Source organism: Sander lucioperca, chromosome 18 (genome assembly GCF_008315115.2).
Source record: "Sander lucioperca isolate FBNREF2018 chromosome 18, SLUC_FBN_1.2, whole genome shotgun sequence".
Taxonomy (NCBI): Eukaryota; Metazoa; Chordata; class Actinopteri; order Perciformes; family Percidae; genus Sander; species Sander lucioperca.
The window spans coordinates 10,658,147-10,680,467 of NC_050190.1; the positions used below are offsets into that span (position 1 = coordinate 10,658,147).

The 22,321-nt window shown below is 39.7% G+C and overlaps 1 protein-coding gene across 12 annotated transcripts; it reads left to right on the top strand.

Moving 5' to 3' along the window:
* The first annotated feature begins 275 nt into the window (after window positions 1-275).
* LOC116035663 (sorting nexin-14) lies at window positions 276-22,170 on the top strand. Of its 12 annotated transcripts, none has more exons than XM_035994800.1 (31): window positions 276-400; window positions 1,496-1,678; window positions 1,810-1,930; window positions 2,179-2,252; window positions 2,735-2,813; window positions 2,903-2,946; window positions 3,054-3,141; window positions 3,244-3,328; window positions 3,434-3,590; window positions 3,793-3,868; window positions 4,089-4,133; window positions 4,259-4,339; window positions 4,635-4,749; window positions 4,952-5,107; window positions 5,225-5,349; window positions 6,053-6,111; window positions 6,660-6,686; window positions 7,554-7,700; window positions 8,399-8,531; window positions 13,585-13,771; window positions 14,363-14,446; window positions 14,680-14,780; window positions 17,361-17,472; window positions 17,660-17,700; window positions 17,942-18,061; window positions 18,454-18,577; window positions 19,335-19,499; window positions 19,611-19,727; window positions 19,833-19,924; window positions 20,671-20,727; window positions 21,771-22,170. In XM_035994800.1, the coding sequence occupies exons 2-31, from the start codon at window positions 1,542-1,544 to the stop codon at window positions 21,810-21,812; spliced, it is 2,991 nt and encodes a 996-aa protein (XP_035850693.1). In that variant the 5' UTR covers window positions 276-400; window positions 1,496-1,541; the 3' UTR covers window positions 21,813-22,170. The 12 variants fall into 12 exon arrangements, with proteins under 12 accessions (XP_035850693.1, XP_031134730.1, XP_031134733.1 ...); XM_031278870.2 differs by lacking the exon at window positions 276-400 and adding an exon at window positions 931-1,320 and having other exon boundaries at window positions 21,774-22,170; XM_031278873.2 differs by lacking the exon at window positions 276-400 and adding an exon at window positions 932-1,320 and having other exon boundaries at window positions 4,089-4,094.
* The last annotated feature ends 151 nt before the right edge of the window (window positions 22,171-22,321 follow it).

Below are 22,321 nucleotides of genomic sequence, written 5' to 3' on the forward strand. Positions count from 1 at the left end.
AGTCAGCCATTTTTGGTATGTTTTTGACCATTTCCACACATTGTACTTTAACAAACTCCTACAGATTTAACCCGATTGATTTCAGAATTGGTCAGTAGCCTACAATCTAAATACCATGGCAAAGCTAAACTGTGAAGCTTTTCATTTTGAGGTGGCAAGGCGTCAAATTCCCATGTCACAGGAAACAGGACGTTGTAATACATCTTCGCCCCGCACTCTGCGCACTATCCTCTTATTCCAAGATCCTCTATCCCGTCTCTGTCTTAATACAATCATGGCACTATCTGATTATCGTGCAAATGCAGGACAATGTCGACGGGTGTCATAACATTTCTAAAATACTGCAGTAAAAGCGGTTTATTTAATAGAACTACCAAAGGCAATCATGAAGCCAATGCAGGTCAATTGTTGGGCTTTCATTTTCACGTGCATAAACAGCGTCTGTCTTGAGCCTTCAAAGACTTTAGTTTCTTTCACTCCAACATTAATTTACAGTAGGTTTAGCTACATTTCAACAGGTCTATAGTCGCATTTAAGTCTGAACTGATTGTATACTAAACATGCAAGACAAAGTAGGGCAGCTGGCCTATGGAGGAAATATTTATTCATACTGGCCGGCGTCGCTAAAATTATTTTGCACCTCAAACACGGTTCCGCTCAATGCAGGTGATGTGAACTAATTAGCTAACGCTTATTGGGGATTAACGCGAAAATTGTTTTCACGTTAGCTTGTCAAAAACGTAAAACCGGATGTTTAATTTCCGTGTGTTTTTTTCTTGGCTAAATTGTCAAGGTTAATGACAATACAGTGACATTAACGCTAATGCACTTCGAGTCCGTTATTTAACAAAATATTAAAAAAATTGAACGGTTAAGGAACGCTCCCATCTCGGCCTTGTTTGTTAAATTGGGACACCCAGTCGCGTATTCTAGTCTTAGTTATTTGAGGTACTATGTACTTGTTTCTCTGTAAACTACAGTAGCCAGTAGCACGTTACAAACTGGTGCTGTGAGCTCAGCGGAGGTGACATCACGCGTCTCCAGTGCTGACAACCAGGCAGCAACTGTTTCCCTCAATGCACAGAAATGACAGCAAGAGCACCGCAGCCATTAGCCAAACAGCGGAGTAGGACAGTGTACACAGATGATGCTGCGTAATTACCTCTAATCCTGCTGTGGTTTACAGCTGTGTACGGCACCTCGCCTCCTATACGCTGATCCTATAAACAGGGAACCTGCGCATTTATTCTGCAAATTCATGATGGTGTCGATGCTGAACTACAATGAAAAATGGCCTTTAACATCCACCGTTCACTTACAGTAAGTGCTGGTGTCGATAAATAAAATCGCTACAACCTACTTGTCATGTAAGGTAAAGAATTCTTTACCTTAAGCAGCACAAAATTGCATGATTTTGCGTGACGGTGAATGTGTCGCCGCAACTTGCTTATTTCTTCTTAGACGGTCGCTCCATGATGTCTTCTTTATTTAACAGTAACATGCAATAGGCTGCACGTAACAGGCTCCCCAGAGCGACGAAGATGGGATGCATCAGGGCTTGTCTGCAGAAAATAAGACGCAGGGTAAAGCTGGAGCGGTTCAGAGAGCTGGGCCGACAGTATCCAGTCTTCTGCTTTCTGCTGCTGGTCCTGCTGCTGTCTACTGTGCTTTTAAACAGGTAAGTAGGCCCCAGCAGTAGGCTACATTACTCCCATCACTGTCACTTCATAACATCCCTGGCATCTATTCCCTTTATATTCTAAAATGTTTTACTAAGTTAATGGCCATATATTTCTTCTGTTTTGACAGGTATATTCACATTATGATGGTGTTTTGGTCCTTCCTGGCTGGAGTCGTCACTTTCTACTGCTCTTTGGGGCCTGAATCTCTGCTGCCCAACGTCTTGGTCTCCATCAAACCAAAAACCAAGGTACCTCAGAAAGCAACACTTGCTAAAATATAGTTGTCTGTGCCTTTGACAATGTCTTAAGTGTGACTTTTGATGCTTTTTCACAATATATCTAGGGTTTAGTGATTTCTGAAGAAAGTTTGGATATACAAATTAATATTTTATTGGACACAAAATTCCCTATGAATTAACACTTCTGCAGCTGCAGTGAATGATGGGTAGGATCCTTGTAAATGCTAAATCCACAGTATGTTAACCTTCTCTTACAGTCATACCAACAGGAGCTGTTTCCATTGGGCCACAGCTGTGCCGTTTGTGGAAAAATCAAATGCAAAAGGCACAGGTGAGCTACCTGGTTATGCTGTGGTGCAGTGGTAGTTGAGGTAGTTGCTGTAATGTGTTGTATTACGACCTTATCATTTGTGTCAACAGTAGTTATTCTGATTAAGTAAACTCTCAAAGCCGACAGACGCAAGTGGTCACTCCATGTGACTATGTATATTACCATGTGACTTTTATCTGTGACTTACTTGTGCTAGTAAAAGATAGGGTAAAAATCAAACAAAGTAATCCATTTAGAAGCAAGAAGTAAGGTAAACTGGAGAAAAGAGTGATCTGGATTAATTGAAGATAGACTCCTCATATAATTCTGCCTTAATCTTATTGTATTGGGCCAACATGCATTCAATGTGCTCAATAATACAATGTTGTTTATCATCAAGTTATAGAAGGTGTTACACTGCCCTCTAGTGGTCATAAAGGATTATTATAATTTCGCTCAGTATAATGCTTACATTTTTGTTTGTTTTTTCAATTTACTGATAGACCGACTTTATTACTGGAAAACTATCAACCATGGCTTGACCTGAACATTCCCTCTAAGGTGGATGCTTCTCTTTCAGAGGTAATACATGCATGGATTAGTTGAAGTTATTATTAATTAAATAGACCAAATTATCTCATAGTCCAGTTCTGTTTTTTTTTTTGGTCAAGATTCTGGAGCTGGTTCTGGAAAACTTTGTGTATCCTTGGTATAGGTAAGACATTTTTCTGTTTTTTTTTGCATGTCGTAATACAAAGTGAGGTGGTGTATAATGTGTTATACATATAGTGACAGATGTGACTGTACTATGTTTCATTTCAGAGACATCACGGACGATGAGGCATTTGTTGACGATCTCAGAGTGACTTTGCGCTTCTTTGCAGCTGTGTTGGTCCGCCGGACCCAGAAGGTGACAAATTAGACTCTGTATGAAGTTCAAATCTTGGGATGCTGATTGACTGAACATTCATTATTTTTATTTTATTTTATTATTTTTTTTTTTCTCACTCAGGTGGATGTGGCATCCCTCATCACACAAAAGCTTCTTAAAGTTGCCATGAAGCACATTGAAATAATAAGCAAAGCAAGACAGAAAGGTATTGCTGATATGTATCACCCACAGAGTCTTTTCTTTGTGTTTACCATAAAAAAAGCAAACAACAAACCTACAAACCTCTCTACTCTCTTGCTCTCCTCTGTAGTAAAGAACGCAGAGTTTCTGCAACAAGCTGCCCTGGAGGAATATGGTCCTGACCTCCATGTAGCCCTTCGCAGTCGCAGAGATGAGCTCCTCTACCTCAGGAAGCTGACTGAGATGCTCTTTCCTTACATCCTGCCACCCAAGGCTACAGACTGCAGGTAACTCAGTTCTGTGACAATAAAGGCAGTGCCTCCATATATTTGTCAAAGTGTGGCACAAAACATCACAGCATCAGTGTACTTAATTTTTCCCCCAAGGAGAAAGTCTTATAGCTTTGACACTATACAAAAGTAGATAAGGATCATTCTTTACTCTCTCATTTTCTTATTTCCTGCTGCCTTATCTCTTCGCTCCTCTCAGATCTCTTACTCTCCTGATAAGAGAAGTCTTGGCTGGTTCTGTCTTCCTTCCTTCAATGGACTACTTGGCTGATCCTGTGAGTGTAGACACATTAAGGTCTGCTTTTCTGAATCCAAATTTAGACTACAGTTTGTCAGTCTAAATACTGATTTGTACTTATGTTGCATGTCAATAAATGTTATTTACCATGAGCATGCAAAAGAAAGACAAATATGTGTCTCTTTCAGGTCATCAAAAGTACTTACAGTGTTCTATGTGAGTTGTATGAATTTACTGACTGCTGTTTGTTTTTTTAGGACACAGTGAATCATTTACTTTTGATATTCATAGACAACTCCCCTGTAAGTATATGTTGAAACGTGAACAGGCAGTGTCATTTCCATTATGTGTATTTAAACATTATTATATTGTTGCAGAGTGTGTGTAATTTATGGGGGAATAACATGAACATGTTTTGTCCCTCCAGCCTGAAGAAGCCATGGAGCCCACTTCAACATTGGTTCCTTTTCTACAAAAGTACTCTGACATTCGCAACAAAAAGCCCTCTGTAAGTGTTTCCTCTGATTCAGGAGAATGTAATACTATGATAGCGATAGTGCTTCCTAAAATGTTTAAACTGCAGCCAACCTCTGATCAAATCTAAACATATACTGTATATACCACCTCCAGCAAACTGCCAGATACTGTATTTAATAATATCTAGTACATCCTGTCATCACAATATGCAGACCCAGTATTTTAGCTCACTATATCAGGTCTTACTGTGCTTAACAAGAAGTTGGAAGCTGCCTTTGTTAACTGTGATTTATGTTCTCTCTTTCACCACTGTTCTCTCTCATCAGGTGCTGAAACTGGAGTTGAGGGAAATCAGAGAACAGCAAGACCTTCTCTTCCGTTTTATGAACTTCCTGAAGCAAGAAGGGGCCGTTCACGTGCTCCAGTTCTGCCTTGCAGTCGGTAAGCGTGTCCCGAACCTTTCAGATGGTTTCAACCTTACTCTAGCCCTTCTCTCACCTCTCACCACTCAGTCAGTCTGAAAGCATCAGCAGAGCTCACTAAAGACTGTCCATAACCTTGACTCTCATGGATACCACAGTGATGCATTCCTAAAGGCCCTTACGCAGTGAGACTGAGCTGTCTGACTCTTCTAACTTTGCAGAGGAATTCAACGACAAGATACTGTGCCCAGAGCTGTCTGACACAGAAAAGATAATGCTTCATGAGGAGGTGAAGAAGATCTATGAGACGTACTGTTTGGACGAAAGTGTCGACAAGATCCGCTTTGATCCTTTCATAGTGGAAGAAATACGCAACAGTATGTCAATCACTGAAATTACAATTTCTCAAAGAAGGGCATATAATTACCTACCTTGTACTCGTGTATGCTATTAATGTGTGTGTGTGTGTTTTTTGTTGTTGTTGAACTTCCCAGTTGCAGAGGGCCCGTATGCAGAGGTGGTGAAGCTGCAGACCATGAGGTGTTTGTTTGAAGCCTATGAGCACGTCCTGTCCCTCCTGGAGAATGTTTTCACCCCAATGTTCTGTCACAGTGATGAGGTTAGTGTCCACACCTCGAAATAAATCGCTCAACTCACTGTCACCCAGCTTGACAACACACGCCTGAGGCTTAATGAATCCACCTCTTTCATATCTGTATTGCAGCTGTCGGTCATGCTCTGATTTCTAATTACATTCCTTTCAAAATGTGGTTGTTTTAGCACAGACTGAATGTTAATATCCTCTACCATTAGAATTTTGTTTGTGTCAGATTTAACAAATCTATATCTGCCAAATGCTGGAATTAGAATTAATTTGAATTTCACTGACTCTCTTGCGCTACCCTCTTCCGATCTCTCAGCCACCAACCACTATCGGCCGTGTCATCAATGCCAGATGCCCAACTGGCCAATGAGCCAACACTGGCATTATGCCAAGCTGCCAAGCCGAATTTCACCCCTCAGAGGCTGTTTCATTGAATATAGCTGGGTGGACCAGTGCTCAGCCATTGTCCACAGCAGGCCACTGCCCTGCATGACTAGTGTGTCTGGAAAATAATGATATTATTTGATATTTTGTTGCCACTCCTGTTCCTGCTCCAAAATAAACAATGCAGTCATGATTAATATAAAGGCAAAAAGAGGTCACTATATACATACTGCAGTTTTTTTCTTCAATGTTGCTTACATATTGTCCCAGAATTTGCATATGCTGTGTTTGAAATGTACATACCTTTATTTGCTCTTACCATTTCATTCTCCAGTACTTCCGCCAGCTTCTGAGAGGGGCAGAGTCCCCTGCCAGGAATTCCAGGATGAGCAGGTCGGTTTCACTTTACCAATTTTTTGTATTTGTGTACAACAATATAAGCTTGGCCATACTGTTTACCAGTATATTGATTCATCAGTTAGTATTTGACAGAAGGTACAGGTGAGTTTTGATCATCATGTTTAAATACTCACTGGTAGTGTATGTGTTTAGGCAGAAAATTGAGTCAGTGTTTAAACTAGGTGATCAAAACTCACCATTCTGCATCCACATGCAACCCAAGTTCCTTTAATCTGTCTGACGTTCACTGATAATTTATCAAACTTTTTTTTGCATGTTCACAACTCTCTGTATCCCAGTAGCCACTGCAGTGTGAAGGCAGAATATAGTATGTGCCAGTTGCCTGAAATATAAATATGAATTCACTAACTGTAAATCAGAAATAAAAAAAAAAATAGTTTTTTACTTTGCAGTATAATGAAACTTAAATAAGAAGTAAGATGCCTTGAGCCCAGGGATTGACTGCCATGTTTCTATCACGGGGTGTGGTGTGTATGTGGCCAAGGGGCCCTGCCACTAACTCCTTGTGCATATTGTTCCAGAAATAGCCTCAGTTTGGATGACATCCGGTGAGTATAAGGCATTAGTGTGCTGATCAAAACAGTTGCTGGCTGAGTAGTGCTGCTGCACGCAAGATACAAACGACTTCATTCTTGCCTGACCTGTCTACAGAGAAACGTGCTGCCTTTGTAACAAACGAACTGTGCTCTGGGCCTGCTGCAATCAGGGCTTCAGTTTAATGAGCAGTAGTAGATATAATAATGATATATCATTTTATCGCTAATCTAATTTCACCCATAAATATGTTTTATTTGGTGCCTGTGCTGTAAATGCAAATGTGAGAAGATTGAGAAAAGCGACCTTATTCAGCTTATCATGTTAATCATAGCATGAGTCATCATTAATCATATGTTAATCAAGTTAATCAAGAGTGATGCTGCTGAACACATGCCATATAAAAAAGATTAATGCTTTATCCTAATGATTTTCTTGCTACATTTTCAATCTAAGGGGTTGCTTGCTTCCAAAATGACACAAAAACATCAGGGGTTACTTGATGTTAGTTGATTTTGTGTTTTTGTTTTTTCAACTGGTTATGAAAGCAATCTTGTATGAAGGCAGTTTTTAAAGCAGCATGAATTATACGACTCAAAGGAGAAAGATGAGGTAGCAGAAAATGGCTCTCACTTGCACTCCATTTGTAAACGCTGACCAACTACAAGCCTCAACTCCCTCCATGTCTGCAGTTTAGTAACCTCCCTTCCACTCTGCCCGTCTGTCTGCCTGTTACTCCATATATGTATTGCCGCCACCGTGCTGTGTCTGTGACTGTATGTCCCCTCTGATTCTGTAACCACCATACTGCCTGCCCTGGTATGACCCACGGTCCTCTCCCTCCTCTTGCCCGTGGGGACGTGACCCTGTTCTGCTTATAGTTCCTGGGACTGGAGCCCGGAGTCTCCGTCCTCAATGTTCACCGCCTCTGGCAGCTCTTCACCTGCATCTTTTAACTCCCTCCATGCCCAGTCCACGTTCACAACCTTCCCATACGGCTCGCTATCCCACCGCCACTCATCACCCAAGTAAGTCAGGGTCCATCTGTGTGTCACAGGAAGCTCAGTGTGATGTCATGCTGTCCGCTTTCCCCTACGTGACCCCAGTCCTGGCCAGACGCCTGCATGGTGGAACCGATGCATGGGATCCTGTTTTTATTTGTCACTTGTCCTTCCTCTAACTTTGTCGTGTTGTTAAGGCTGAAGACTCGCCTGCTATTTATTTATTTTTTTACAATGCAGTGACTTTTCAATGTTCAGTTTCTCATGTAATGGGTATATAATGGATAATGGGCATATCACCATGTGTCATATGGTGATTTTTTTATTTCACTTAATCTAACAGGCACTCACACAGAGCGCCTGTGATGTCCCTTTTGACTGGTAACGGATCATACAATATTTTTGTGATCCCCTTCAAACTAGACATCTGTTCATGAAATCACTGCTGTGTGCTGTGTTTGCTTTTTGGCCCCGCAGCATTTTAACAACAAACCAGGCATTTTACTGTGAGATGACTGTGAAGTGACATTTTGGCTTTGGGTTTGGCTACCTTAGCTTTTTCTCCCCATTGTCATGAAACCGATGCAGTACGTTGCTCCTTGCTTCCCCTCCTGTCCTCTACGGTTCCGTCCCTGTCACTTCTCTCAAGCTGCATGCGCTTTGCTGAAGCCATGCACATCTCCTCCATTATGCATTGTTTAATAACCTCCCTGTTTGGCCTGCAGGAACACGTCAAAGAGGGGCGAGTCCTTTGGGATCAGCCGCATTGGCAGTAAGATCAAAGGAGTGTTCAAGAGCACAACCATGGAGGGAGCCATGCTGCCATCCCATGGGCTTGTGGAGGGAGAGGATGATATGGTGAGGCTGATCTAAAAGTATTCTCATTTTAGATGATTTAAAGTGTTTGTTATAATGCTAATAGGACGATAGTTTCCTTTAAAGTCTAGATTAAAACACAAATCAAATTGTCCTTTGTGTGTTCCTCATTCTTACAGATTTCTCCGATTCATGTAAACTTTAAAGAAATACTTCAAAATAACAAAAAGTAATTACAAAAATATTTTCCGGTTTCGATTTTTGCTTAACAAATAACATAAAAGGTAAAATTCAAACTAAAGCACTCCTCTACACCATTACTGTAGCTAGTTGCCACTTGGTGGTGTTGGTGAGTAAAGAAAGGAAAGCCACACTGTTCACCAAAATCTGCTTCCAATGTGTTAACTCCAGAGTTTCTGTTTTAATGACTAGTACAGTGCCCGTTGAAAATGTGCCTGTTTGGAACGTGCCGATTGCTTGGCCTGTGGTATTACAGCATTGTAGAGTTCTTCAAAACCAAATTGTACCCCAAAATGACTTAGAGAAGGACCCCAAACCACTTAATATGCAACTCCACTGTATGGCCTACTACTGACTGACAGTGTAGTCTACGTGGAGGAAGACATTGTACTACTACATTTACCTGACAGAGAACGTTGTCGATTCAGAATGTAATTACAAATTATCACAATGAAAATGGAGAGAGAGAGAGAGAGAGAGAGAGAGAGAGAGAGACGTTGTCTTGTGTCGTATGATCATTAACAAATTTAAAGTGCTCATATTATGTTTTTTGGCTTTTTCCCTTTCCTTTATTGTGTTACATATCTTTTTTTTGTGCACGTTATAGGTTTACAAAGTGAAAAAGCCCAAAGTCCAGCCCAAAGGGACTTACCATCTTCCAGAGTAAACACTGTTCACAAACAGCTCTATTGTAGTCCAGCCTTTACTTGCGTGACAAATGTGCGTCACTTTGTAACACACGTTATAATGCTCGCCTAGCTGCTAGCATGGCATGCCCTCATACTCTCCTTCTGACTGGGTAGTAGTCCTTACCTAGCTACTGCACATGTGCAACTCCCAACAAAGATGGTACAGTACTGAGATGCCTCACTCTGTAGCTAAAACAGAGAGCTCATCACACAGGGTGAAAAGAGGAGCTGCAGCAATGTGCAGTACAACAAAAATATGGTGTTTTTTGAAAATTAAACCATGTAAACCTATTCTGATATAACACCTAAATACAATTATGAACCTGAAAATGAGCATACACTGTAAATCCGAATTCGCTAACTCAACCTAAACGGCTTGCACTCAAAACTTTTAATTTAGTACAGTATGGTAACATTAAAGTTTTGAGTACACTAAACATAAAATAAATGTGTCACATGAGTGTTATCTGAAAGGAAATTTATGTCAGTTTAACATAACTTTTTTTAGTCATGCAACAAAAATAATTAGTGTTTTCTTAACATATAATTCTATGTTATATTAACATAGAATAATCAGGTTGCTTAATGTGTATTTTTATGCTCATTAAACACAAAAAGTTATGTGTCATAACTTGTTAATTTTATGTACAAACAACAATTAAACAGTTAATACAACATAACCACATCTATAGCGGAGATAGCATGAGTGTTCGGGTGTGGCCACCCAAGGGCCTCATGCGAAATAGGGGCACCTCTAAAGCCACTGATCTTGCATCACTTTACACAAAAGGACCACTAGTGAAGTGACACACCGCAGCTTAATGGCTGAAGGAAGCCTATTACTGCTCAAAGTCTAATGCTGCAATACTCCAGCTCTTATCAAACGTAACAGTCACTTAACTCATGGTTACAAATGTAAATCAGCACAATGACAATTTCCAGGCAACAAAAATTCTAAGCAGACACGTTTAATAAACGGAATTCATGAAGTACATGAATTTGTATTTCGAACAAACTGCAAACTTTTCAGCAAATTTTAACACAACTCTATTTACCGCCTTGCATCATGGGAACTGACCAGCCAATGAACCAATTGCATCTGACTGCAGTACGATCAAATCAAACATAACACAAATTGTATGTATCCTTTCTATTCAAACATTTTAAATTAGACAAACAAAGAAATGGAAGTTATTCTCAACCTTTAAATTTAACGTTGCTTTGACTAGTTAAAACTTAATTATGTGTCTAAAACATAATACGTTGGTAAAAACACAAAACATTGTGGCAGTTTTATGGTGAAACAGCACAAAATATTTGTGTTCAGCATAACTCTGGAACTTATGTTGTAATTATGTGTTTTTGTTGTGTTAAGTGAACACAATATTTTCATTTTGTTGAACATCAAAGTGACCGCTTGTCATATGAACATAAAAACATTGAGTACATATTTTGACAACCATTTTTTAGGTTTACGCGACTATAAAAATATATGCTAAGTGCACAGTATATGTGTTGTTAATTGGCCTTGAACTAATTATGTGATGTTGACGTTATACATTTAAGTAGAATGAACTCAAAAGTCAAAAATTGTTGACTTAACATAAAAAAATTATGTCAACCTCACATGGGATGATTTTTTGTGTCAAATGAACATAAAGTTTTTATGTTGTTTTGACAATCCTGAACATTTGTGTGGACGTAACATTAAAATGATTGACATGCATGGGTGAAATGCAGGTTACCTTTCCCCCAAACACGCCCCCAAACACGGACACACACGCATACACACATACATACAGATACGTCTCGCTTCATTAGATAGATATTGGAGGTTTTAGTCTTGGATCACTGCTGTCCCAAGACATTTGAATGATTCCAAAAGTGATTATGCTGTTTTGAAGAACCAGTTGAACTTTAATGTTCCCAGTACTTACCAGAATTTGATAACCTTTTTGGCTTAGTGACAAATAAATGAATGGCCATATTTTAACGATCTAAGCGCACGGCGTGAAGCACATGGCGCAGGTGCGTTTAGGGTGTGTCCAAATCCACTTTTGCTAGTTTGACGGGGGTCCGTGCGCCGGGCGCATGGTTCAAAAGGGTTGTACTTAGTGTCTTCATTAATTCATAGCTGTGTTTTGGGCGTAACATGCAATAAACCAATCAGAGTGTCATCTCCCATTCCCTTTAAAAGCCATGCGCGTTTGTACCTTGGCGCATTGCTGTTATGATGGCGGATTTGCACCGTAATATTTTTATTTGTAATCTTTTGCATGTGCGTTTGTGTGCTGCTGCGCTTCCCTGTGTGTGTGTGTGTGTAACAAGCATAGTGTGCGCACGCTGTGCACAAGCCTAGGTACATTTTACTAATTCACTGTTAAAATAACAATGAAATGCGGGCGCCCAGATAGCTCAGTTGGTAGAGCGGGCGCTCATATGGACCCGGATTTGACTCTGACCTGCGGCCCTTTGCTGCATGTCATTCCCCCTCTCTCTCCCCTTTCATGTCTTCAGCTGTCCTGTCAAATAAAGGCCTAAAAAAATAACAATGAAATGAAATGCTATTGACTTTAGACCAGGTTTTTGTTAGACAACAGCGCAATCACTTCCCGCTGCCTCAAGATAGCAATACGCCAATAATTCACCTGAATACACCTCCCTGTAAGACCAGTACACCCATGGGCGCAAAGATGGACACAGGTGCATTTGCTATTTAAACGACGCGGGCGCTGGATGGGAAATTGACAACTGCGTCGGTCTTAAACTAGTAAAGACTTTGTGTCGAGCTTTGCTCTGCGCTGCGCCAGGTGCAAGATAGGGCCCGAAGTATATCTAGTTTGGCTCTGCTGAAGTTATACAAGATTAAAATACATGTTTTCTGGCTGCACAATTCCTTCAAATGAAAAAAAGTTTTTTTTATGTTTCAACAATAATAGTTTTCATGCTCAATTGACAGAAGTTTGTCTGGAGTTATGAGACTTATGTAAATTACTAAACATCGGCTTTGGTTGAGAGAAATGTAACCAGTGTGTTTTGTTATCACAGTTCAGACCTAATGACTTTTTCTTTTTCTGTATAGAAAGTGCCTAACTGTTTTAGATCATTTTACAAATATTGTGTATAGGAAAATCAATCATATGTACAGATATAATGACCTGTCTTCCATAGTTGGTGCAGTAAAACAGTAGCCTGGCTCCGCCCTCCTACTTACTTCCGCACAATTTTCATTTCCCTTCAGTACTCCGTCTGGGTCTGCGGTATATTCTTAGGTTTTCTCCGGTCAAATATTTGTAGGTCCAATCAGCGAACAGAGGGAGTGGCTGAGAACGATGACGTTGAGGACGTGCACTAGAAAGATGCGAGCGAAGCCATTCGGTCCGTTGTGGCAGCAATGCTGCCAAATATCCAGAAGTTAAAGCCAGAGCAAGAACAATCTTTGCTGAGTTTTGTTGGTGGCCATGATGTTGTGGCCCTCCTCCCCACGGGGTTCGGGAAAAGTTTGATTTTCCAGCTCGCTCCGTTAATGGTGAAAGAGTTGGCTAAGGCTAATGCTAGAGATGCTAATGCTAAATATAAGCCGATAGTTGTTGTCGGTCTCCCATCTTGTTGCACATGTGCATGACATACGTCACGACCAAACGTTAGTGATTGGTTATGGCAGATCCAGAGTGGCTCTGGGCAGATCCAATAGTTTTAAACTTCAACAGAGTACCCGCCTTCAAGGAAGTTAACACTTGTCAATGGAGAGAGGCCAGACCATGGATGTATTAAGAGAACGGCCAGACACTCTGTACAAATGAAATGTACGAGAGTCTGGTAGGACCAGGCTAGTAAAACAGGACCTGTTAGCTGAATGTCTGGACATTTTTCTTTAATTGCCCTCCCTGTATTTAGTGTCAAGGGATATGCTGTGTTTGCTTTTGCATTTCCCTTATTTGTGGTTGAGTCTCAGCCGACCTTGAGTGAGACTGATGAACACATTTGAATTGTAATTCAGTACAAAATAAACAGAACTCAAAAAACAAAATAAATCCAAGCCCTCCTGCCTGTAGTGCTCTTAAGATTGTACACAGTGTTTTGCACCTTAATAATAGCAGTTTTGACCTACAGTATTTCTTCATACTCTACTTGACATTAACCTTTCTCACTTCCTTCTATTCAAGGTGGAGGAAGCCATGATGGTGCTGGAGGACGACTCCCCCATGGAGGCAGCGTCCACCCCCAGCACCCCTCGAAACCTCTCAGCCTGGAACATCACCATCCCATACATTGATTTTTATGACGACGATGTGAAGAGGGAAAGGATTCCTGTGTTCTGTATCGATGTAGAGCGCAATGACCGGAAGGCAGGTGAGGCTTCACAGACCCGTCCTTCTGTCTCACTTACTGTCATCTTTGAGGGGTCATTCTGCTTTGCTGCACGACATTTTAGAATGAGCTATGGTACCCTTTTCTCTAGGATACAGTTTTGCATTCAGAGTAAGAACTTGACCAATCATGTGTGATACTGTTCTTGTTCACAGAAATGTTTAAAGCCCCTGAAATATTTATGTTTACGTAAGCACCGATCAAAAGTCAAGTTTGAATATAAAACTCCTTAGGTAGTTTTTATTAGGTACTAGCTGTTTCCAGTCTTCATGCTAAACTACACTAACCGGCTGCCGGCTAGAACTTAATGTACAGACATACAGACAGAGTAGTATTTATCCTCTCAGCAAGAAAGAAAATTAAGCATGCTTCCCAAAATATCCAGACAGGCATGACAGACAGACAGACAGACAGACAAAAGCATCTTATCGCCAAAAACTGAGACCTCAAAGATTTTCCCCGTGTGACATTCTGGTGCGAAATAAAATGTAAGTGACTGCTGCAGAAGCTAACAGTTACCTCTCACTGTCTGTCTAGCATATTCATCTTACTGTATGTTTTCCCTGTCTGCAGTGGGACATGAGTCTGAGAACTGGTCTGTGTACAGACGATATCTGGAGTTCTATGTCTTTGAATCAAAGCTGACTGAGTTTCATGGTAAGGATTTTGTTTGCATTAGAGGGCCTGTGCACTGTCCTTTTTTCATTTATTGTCATATGGAAAGAATTTGCCACCATAATGGTCTCACGGATTCCAGAGGATTCACAGAACATTAGGAGTGAAATTAGTTTAATGGCCCTGTTGTGTAATTTAGGGACTTGTTTTGGACTGAACTGTTATTTGTAAGTAAAAAGGAAGCATGTTCTTTTAATTCTTTTATATTTTTGTAGGCTCGTTTCCAGATGCGCAGTTGCCTTCGAAGAGAATCATCGGTCCCAAGAATTATGAGTTCCTCACATCGAAGCGAGAGGAGTTCCAGGAGTACCTTCAGGTAGATGTCTGAGAATATTCTGTAGCACACTCAATTCACTTAATACAGATTGATGGGTCTAGAGATGAGCCAGTACTTAACAACAAACCTCTGATTATGTAATGTTCCAGCGCAGAGAGATGAAGATTATTTAAACACACAGCTGTGACTGCAATCTCTGTGGGATAAAAGTGGACTCATATAATTGTCAAGCAAGTGCATGACTCACATTTGAACATGTGCCCATTTCCAACTAAACACTGGTCAATTCAAGTGGGAAACAAGGTGCACGTCTTCTGCATATATAATCAGAATGGGATGGCTACAAACCGGTCCTTAATGTCCTCTAGAAAGTAGCACCCTACATTAGTATTTTGATCAGAGTGACTTTTTGAAGTGGAACTAACAGTGAAAGTTCAGTGCACATTTACTTCTGTAATTATTTCTTAATTCCACTTTTTCTCAGGCCCAGAGCGCCCACACTCACACACGTACTCACACCCACAAACATTTACAGTGCTGCAGGCAAATATATCCACTCACAGCATCTGGCTGCACTCAAGTGACCAGACATCAAGATTAAGTTGGAACAGTCTCAATTTTGGAGCATTTGTTCCAGGAACACACGACGTCCAGTTTCAGAAAATAACTTTTCAAAAGTGATCATTATGAGATTGTAAGGAATAAAAGGTACTAAATGTCAAAACCGTGGACAGGTTAAATCACTGTTCTAAATGGAGAAGGAATTATCTTCATGTCTCATTTGGCTGTCACGAGAGCAGCCGCAGTGTTTAAAAATCACAGTTGCGATTCTTAGTTGTGATCAAGGCTTTCAAGGACCCTCTAACAAGATGTGAGACTTGGCTGTCAAACAGACAAATGACCAAAGTCACATCCTTCACAACTGCAAATTGTTGATCCTCTGAGATTTATTTTTTGAAATTCATGGATTTTTCTGCAATTGACTCACAAATCCCAGATGTGTTGTAACTGCAGCGTCCTTGAGCACAATTCAACAAGGAAAGGTTTTTAAATGGTCCCTGCTCAGAGGCGCATCATCACCACAAGGTGATAACTGACAAAATAAAAAGACAAAGAGTCTGCACAGACATCCTAGCAGCTCTGTTTAGCAGGTAATGTTTACCTTGTTTAGCATCTTAGCATGTTAGCATGCTAATTAGCACAAAGTACAGCTGATGCTGATGGGAATGGCATTAGTTTTGCAGCAATTTAGTACCGAAATATTGGACAAATTAAAATGTTGTCCTATTGGTAGCCCTAGACGAAAAAAACGCAGATTGCCAAAGTGATTACAATTCATCCCGAGGGGGACATGTATGTCTGTACAAAAATGAATGGCAATCCATCCAGTAGTTGTTGAGACTAACAGACTGACATTGCCATCCCGAGAGCCATGCCGCTAGCATGGCTAAAAAGCAGTCAAACAATTCACTATAATAAATTACTTACGTCAAAATTAGTCTCTGCATGTTGATTTTTACAGTATGCTGAAATTAATGGACAGTAAAGGCTATTTTGAAGGCTGGAAATTACTTTTAAGCAGCCATATTATGCTCATTTTCAGGTTCATAATTGTACTTTAAGGTTGTACCAGAATAGGTTTACATGGTTTAATTTTCAAAGAACACCATATTTTTGTTGTACTGCAGTGCTCTCTCTCACTGCTGCAGATCCTCTTTTCAGCTGGTCTCTGTTTTAGCTACAGAGTGAGATCTCTTTTGTTCTTCTTCTTCTTCTTCTTCTGTACTATCTTTGATTGCACTTGCACATGCGCAGTAGCTCAGATGTAGATCATGTCAGCTAGCTAGCTCCATAGACAGTAAAAGAAAGGCTGTTTCTACAACTTCGGTCAGTTACAAGGCAGGATTAGCTGGGAGACTTCTAAATGAGGGTGCACATGTAGGTAGTTCTTTTGTAGATTATGGTGAAATTGTGTGTGTTGTAGCAGTGCTTTGCTATTGACGCTAGCATGCTAGCGTTAGCACGCTAACTACGAGCTAATGGTTGCGGTTAGCCTGCTCGTTTCGGCTTGTGACGTAACAAGCCATGCCGATTTTGAACAGCTCACCCAGAGACTGAAGGCAGGACACATTCAGAAACCGTATCTCACTCTAAACACCATGGATGGATTTTTTTCAAAGTTTGTATGTGTGTGGAAGCACCAGAGACACAAAATAACATGTAATAGCATGTTGTTCTCCCTCTCTCTCTCCCCTTTCCTGTCTTAAGCTGTCCTGTCACTAAAGGCCTAAACATGCCCAAAACATAATCTTTAAAAAATAATAATAATAAAAACTATATTCTATGGAAAATGGTCAGCAATAATACAAATTATGTTCATAGGCTATACAACATACAAACCCATACACATTTATAGTCTGTGAAAAACTACAGTCTGTTTCTTGACAAAATGAGTTAAACATCTGTGATTGAATGTTTCCACACAGCAACCCGAGTAATATACGTAGCGTAGCTTCTAATATATTTGAAAGCCACAGCACTGATTCACGGTCCTCTGTTGTTCCACTATAGAAGAGCACAGCTTACAGCAGAGTATATTTACATGGGTTTTCTTTGCAGAAACTTCTGCAGCACCCAGAACTGAGTAACAGTCAGCTCCTCGCCGACTTCCTGTCCCCGTACAGTATGGAGTCTCAGTTCCTGGACAAGATGTTACCTGATGTGAACCTGGGTACGGTATGACTGAGACAAAGAGCAGTGAGATGGATTATGTTTGAACAGCAGAACATGTCAAACACACTGTGAAAATGTTTGAACAGTCTGACCTTGGGTTGCAGTGAAACAATTTTTGTGGTTCAGACGGAGGCAAAATGTGACAGAACCATACATTACTGAGATAACATATTTATGTTTCACAGGGAAAATCATTAAGTCAGTTCCCAGCAAACTGATAAAAGAGGTAAGACATGCATTCCTTGTGTGTGTTTGTGTGTGTGTGTGTGTGTGTGTGTGTGTGTGTGTGTGTGTGTGTGTGTGTGTGTGTGTGTGTGTGTGTGTGTGTGTGTGTTTCTTTCTATCTCATCTTTCTACAATACAAATGTTTCCACATCACAGCAATTAAGCTATTTCTTAGATCCTTCACAGTCCATACAAATTATACTGTCACTTATACAGATTGTGTCTTGTGGTTTCTCTGTCAGAAAGGGCAGCATCTGGAGCCATTCATCCAGTCCTTTTTCAACTCCTGTGAATCTCCCAAACCCAAACCCAGCCGCCCTGAGCTCACTATCCTGAGCCCCACCTCGGAAAATGATAAAAAGGTTTGGTGTTCAAATTTTATAATTTCCAAAGTTCATATTCTCTCTCTCTTTCTCTCTTTCCGCAAGCCAAGGAATGACTCTGTCTGTACTGTCCTTTGTGTACAGTTAGAGTCATCACTGACGCTCAAATTTAGTTTCATAGTTAACACCAAAACTATAGCTCTAGAACAATTGTGCCATTGCCTCAAAATGCAGGGATGAATGCAATTAAAATGAAGAAAAACTTTTATTGCAATACTTTCATTTTAAATGTAGAAAATGCACATTTCTTAATATTTTATTTATATATTTGCAGAGTTCTGTCAGTTACTCAGATTAGAAAAGGTTGTTGAAACAGAAGAGAATAATAGTGGTCTTATGGTTTTAAATAGGTGTCAGTCTCTCTCCTATAGCTCTTCAATGACGTCTTCAAAAACAACGCCAACCGATCAGAGTTGACTGAGAAGAGACACAATCAGAATTACTTCATGGAAATGATCACCGTTGAAGGGCTGTATGACTACTTAATGTTTTTGGGTAAGTGAGTTCTCCTGGAGTTTGTTTATTGCCATATTGTTATATGTTCATACCAACCTATTGGGTTTATCACATTCATTTTATTATTTATTGGTCATTAAAGTTGTGTATTCCTCCTGTCCACATGTGGAAGTGTCCTTGGGCAAGACACCGAACCTTTGAAAAATTACAAGAAAGCCATCTGGAAACTGAGTGTTATTTTTATTTATTTTTTACCAAGAATACAAATAGGCTAGCATTTAGTGATTACAAAAATCTTCAAAAAGCATTTCTACATGAAACATCACATAGCTGATAGACACCATTTCAGCAAAAAATTGTATGTAACAGTAGCTAGCTGCAAGTTAAACTAACACTGTTAGCACCATTGACTTTATGGGACATCTGCATTGTGATTATGATAATTTGTTTGTTTGAAAGGTTACTGTTGCATTGTAGTTAGGAAAAAAATGCAATTGCAATGCAGTTAGTGTATTTGAATACTATCCAGAGCTAGTACATCTAGTAATGGTAATAACTTCATTCATACAACCCAGTTAAAAAACAAAGCCACAAAGTACATACAGTTAGCAAGGAATACAAATAAAATAAAATGAAAGGCATTGCTGCAGGATTGTACTAGAAGTAGGGAGTTGGTGTTCCCTCATGAATTACCACCATGACAAGTAAAACCCTGGACCCCAGACATACTGTAAAGCCCATCACTCACACTCTGTCCCCTCTCTCTCTTCTTCTTTTTCTTCTTCATGGTTGTCAGGCCGAGTCATCTTCCACATCCCGGACTGGCTGCACCACCTGCTAATGGGTGGCAGGATCCTGTTAAAGAACACACTTGAAGCCTACACAGATTACTACCTTCAGTGTAAGCTGAACCAGGTGGTCCAGGAGCACCGGCTAGTCTCGCTCATCACCCTGCTTAGAGGCAAGTTTTGAGAAAAAAGAGAATAAGTGTATTTCCCATAATGTTGAACTATTCCTTGAAACATGCTACTTTAATGAGGTGGAATGATGTACGTAATCTTTGCCCTCCCAGACACAGTTTTCTGTGAGAGCAGTGTGCCTCGATCGGCCCAAGACAAGCAGAGGAGGGCGAAGAGGACATTTGATGAGATGAGGACCTACATTCCAGGTATTCATTCACTTCTTCCAGGTAGTGTTTTGTAATTTGTAGAGCAATTTACTGCCAACATTTACACTTACATGACAAATGTGCAGATGTGAGAACTCTGCTAATTCATAAACTGCTCATCTTTAGACTTTCTGGGGAAATGTATCGGAGAAGAGGCCAAGTATGAAGGGGTACGCCTCCTCTTCGATGGACTGCAACAGCCAGTTCTTAACAAACAGGTACACAAGGACACACACACACACACACACACACACACACACACACACACAGACACACATACAGTGGTGGAAGAAGTATGCAGATCCTTTACTTAAGTAAAAGTACTAATACCACACTGTAAAAATACTCACAAGTGAAAGTCGTGCATTGAAAATGTCATGTAAGTATCATCAGGGAAATGTACTTAAAGTATTAAAAGTAAAAGTACTCAATGCAGATAAAATCCCCTTTTCAGAAACTGGAAACGATCAAAACAGTTCTGTCAATCAACTAAGTGTTTAATCTGCTAATCATTTCTGCTGGACTTGTAGGCCGTTATATTGTTGGGTGGTTTAATTTATAACAATAAATAATAACTATATTTATAACTACTTTATAACTGCTATACTTTAATTATAAATTGCATCTGTTTTGTGTGCAAAACTCTTAATTTGTAACCTAACTAGTAACTAAATCTGTCAGATTAATGTAGTTGAGTAAAAAGTACATTTCTCTCTGAAATGTAGTGGAGTAGATGTAGAAAGTGCAAGTACTTCAAATTTGTACTTAAGTACAGTACTTTAGTAAATGTACTTAGTTACATTCCACCACTGTGGGCGCGCGCGCGCACACACACACACACACACACACACACACACACAAATCATTTTCCCAGCATGTTTGAACTTCACTGCTGGAATGGCTGTTGTATATGAAGATCACTGGCGTTAATGCTTTTCATCCTCTACCTGCTTTTGGCCTTCAGCTGACATATGTGCTGTTGGACATCGCCATTCAAGAACTTTTCCCTGAGCTAAACAAGGTAAACAGATAATAATAGCCTTGGTTTCTAAAGAAATATAGAGTCTGAACATTCACCCATCCATCCATTATCTATACCGGCTTATAGTTTGCAGGGTTGCCAGGGAAATCTGATTATATTTGGACAAAAAATGTATTTATTAATTAACAAGTGAAACCTATGACTGTATGATAATGTCTGACAAATGACCGATCACTAAAAGTAGATGCAGAGATACTATATGATGACATGAATTAAATATTTAAATCACTAATTTCTTTTAGCTTTATGCTTACTAATAAGTATGCCAATGTCTTTATAACTCAATTTACGTGATTGGAACTCACTGCAATAGTCACTTCTATTATACGCTTTAAAGTGTCCCTGTAATTACCTTATACAATGTTGTATGTCGTAATATCTCAATTCAACAATTCAGTGTTTTGGAAGTGGAAAATCTGTGTTGTTACACAGTTACAGAGCCAAGATTAGCTGTAGTGATGTTGTCTCGAAGAGTGTGAAAAAAGTTTTGATTTCTGCATATTTTGGCCAGAATAGTTATATGGAGTTTTGTTTTTCATCCAGACAGATGTGCTGTTTGTTTCAGGTGTCTTCCTATAAATCAGAAGACAAGCAAGCAATGAAGAAATAACAAGCTTACATTACAGGCAACCAAAGAGTTTGTGGTTCCATGGACTGAAATCGTATCTTCTTCTATATTTGATTTTCTCAGTGCAAATGTCATACTTCAGCTATACATCGCAGTTTTTCTGAGGGTTCTCATTAAGATAGTTCAATGTATTGTTTGGGCTGTTGAACTGTACTGGTTTTTGATGTATGGTATACATATTTTTATTACAAGATATATATATATATATATATATATAATGTTCAACTTATCTTTGAACTCATACAATAACATTCGTCATATCTATTATGCATTTTAGGATATCCTGTGTCATTGTGTAATTAATAGCAGCATAATATTTTGTATTCAAATCTATGTATATTTGACAATAGAGAATGTCTATTTTAGTTCTTACGTTGTGTTTTTGTTTGCTCAGCAGGTGCAGAAGGACACCGCTGTGATGGCTCCATGGATGTAAAATGAACACTTTAATGGACATGTGCTCAAATGCTTTCTAGGCATTACACTAAGCCGAAACATCTGCAGAGACTTGTTTGTTCGGTTACCTAAAACATGTAGATCACATGTTCAGTATCTGACCTGGATACATGGCACAGCAAGAAGAGGAAACCCAAGGCTTCTCCAAAATAAGTTATATAAATAAATGATACAACAGTGGTCCTTGTGTAATTAGTCTGAACTATAAAAAAAAACAGCAGTGTAAAAGTGTGCTGTTTGACAGCTGCAGTTGATTGCAGTAAAACTTTGAAGAAATTACTTTTTTCTACTATTTCACACTGTGATACTGTTGAGCACACTGCGATATTGCCACAGATGTGAACTACTAAAAAACACCTCACATCACATTATAGCCTGTGACACCTCTAGCTGGAAAAGCAGTCACCGTGGAACCAGTTTTACAGAATCTAAAAGAGAAAAGCTAAATTTAACTGCAGCCAAAAGTTCTGTCAAACTGCTTTGTTGTTT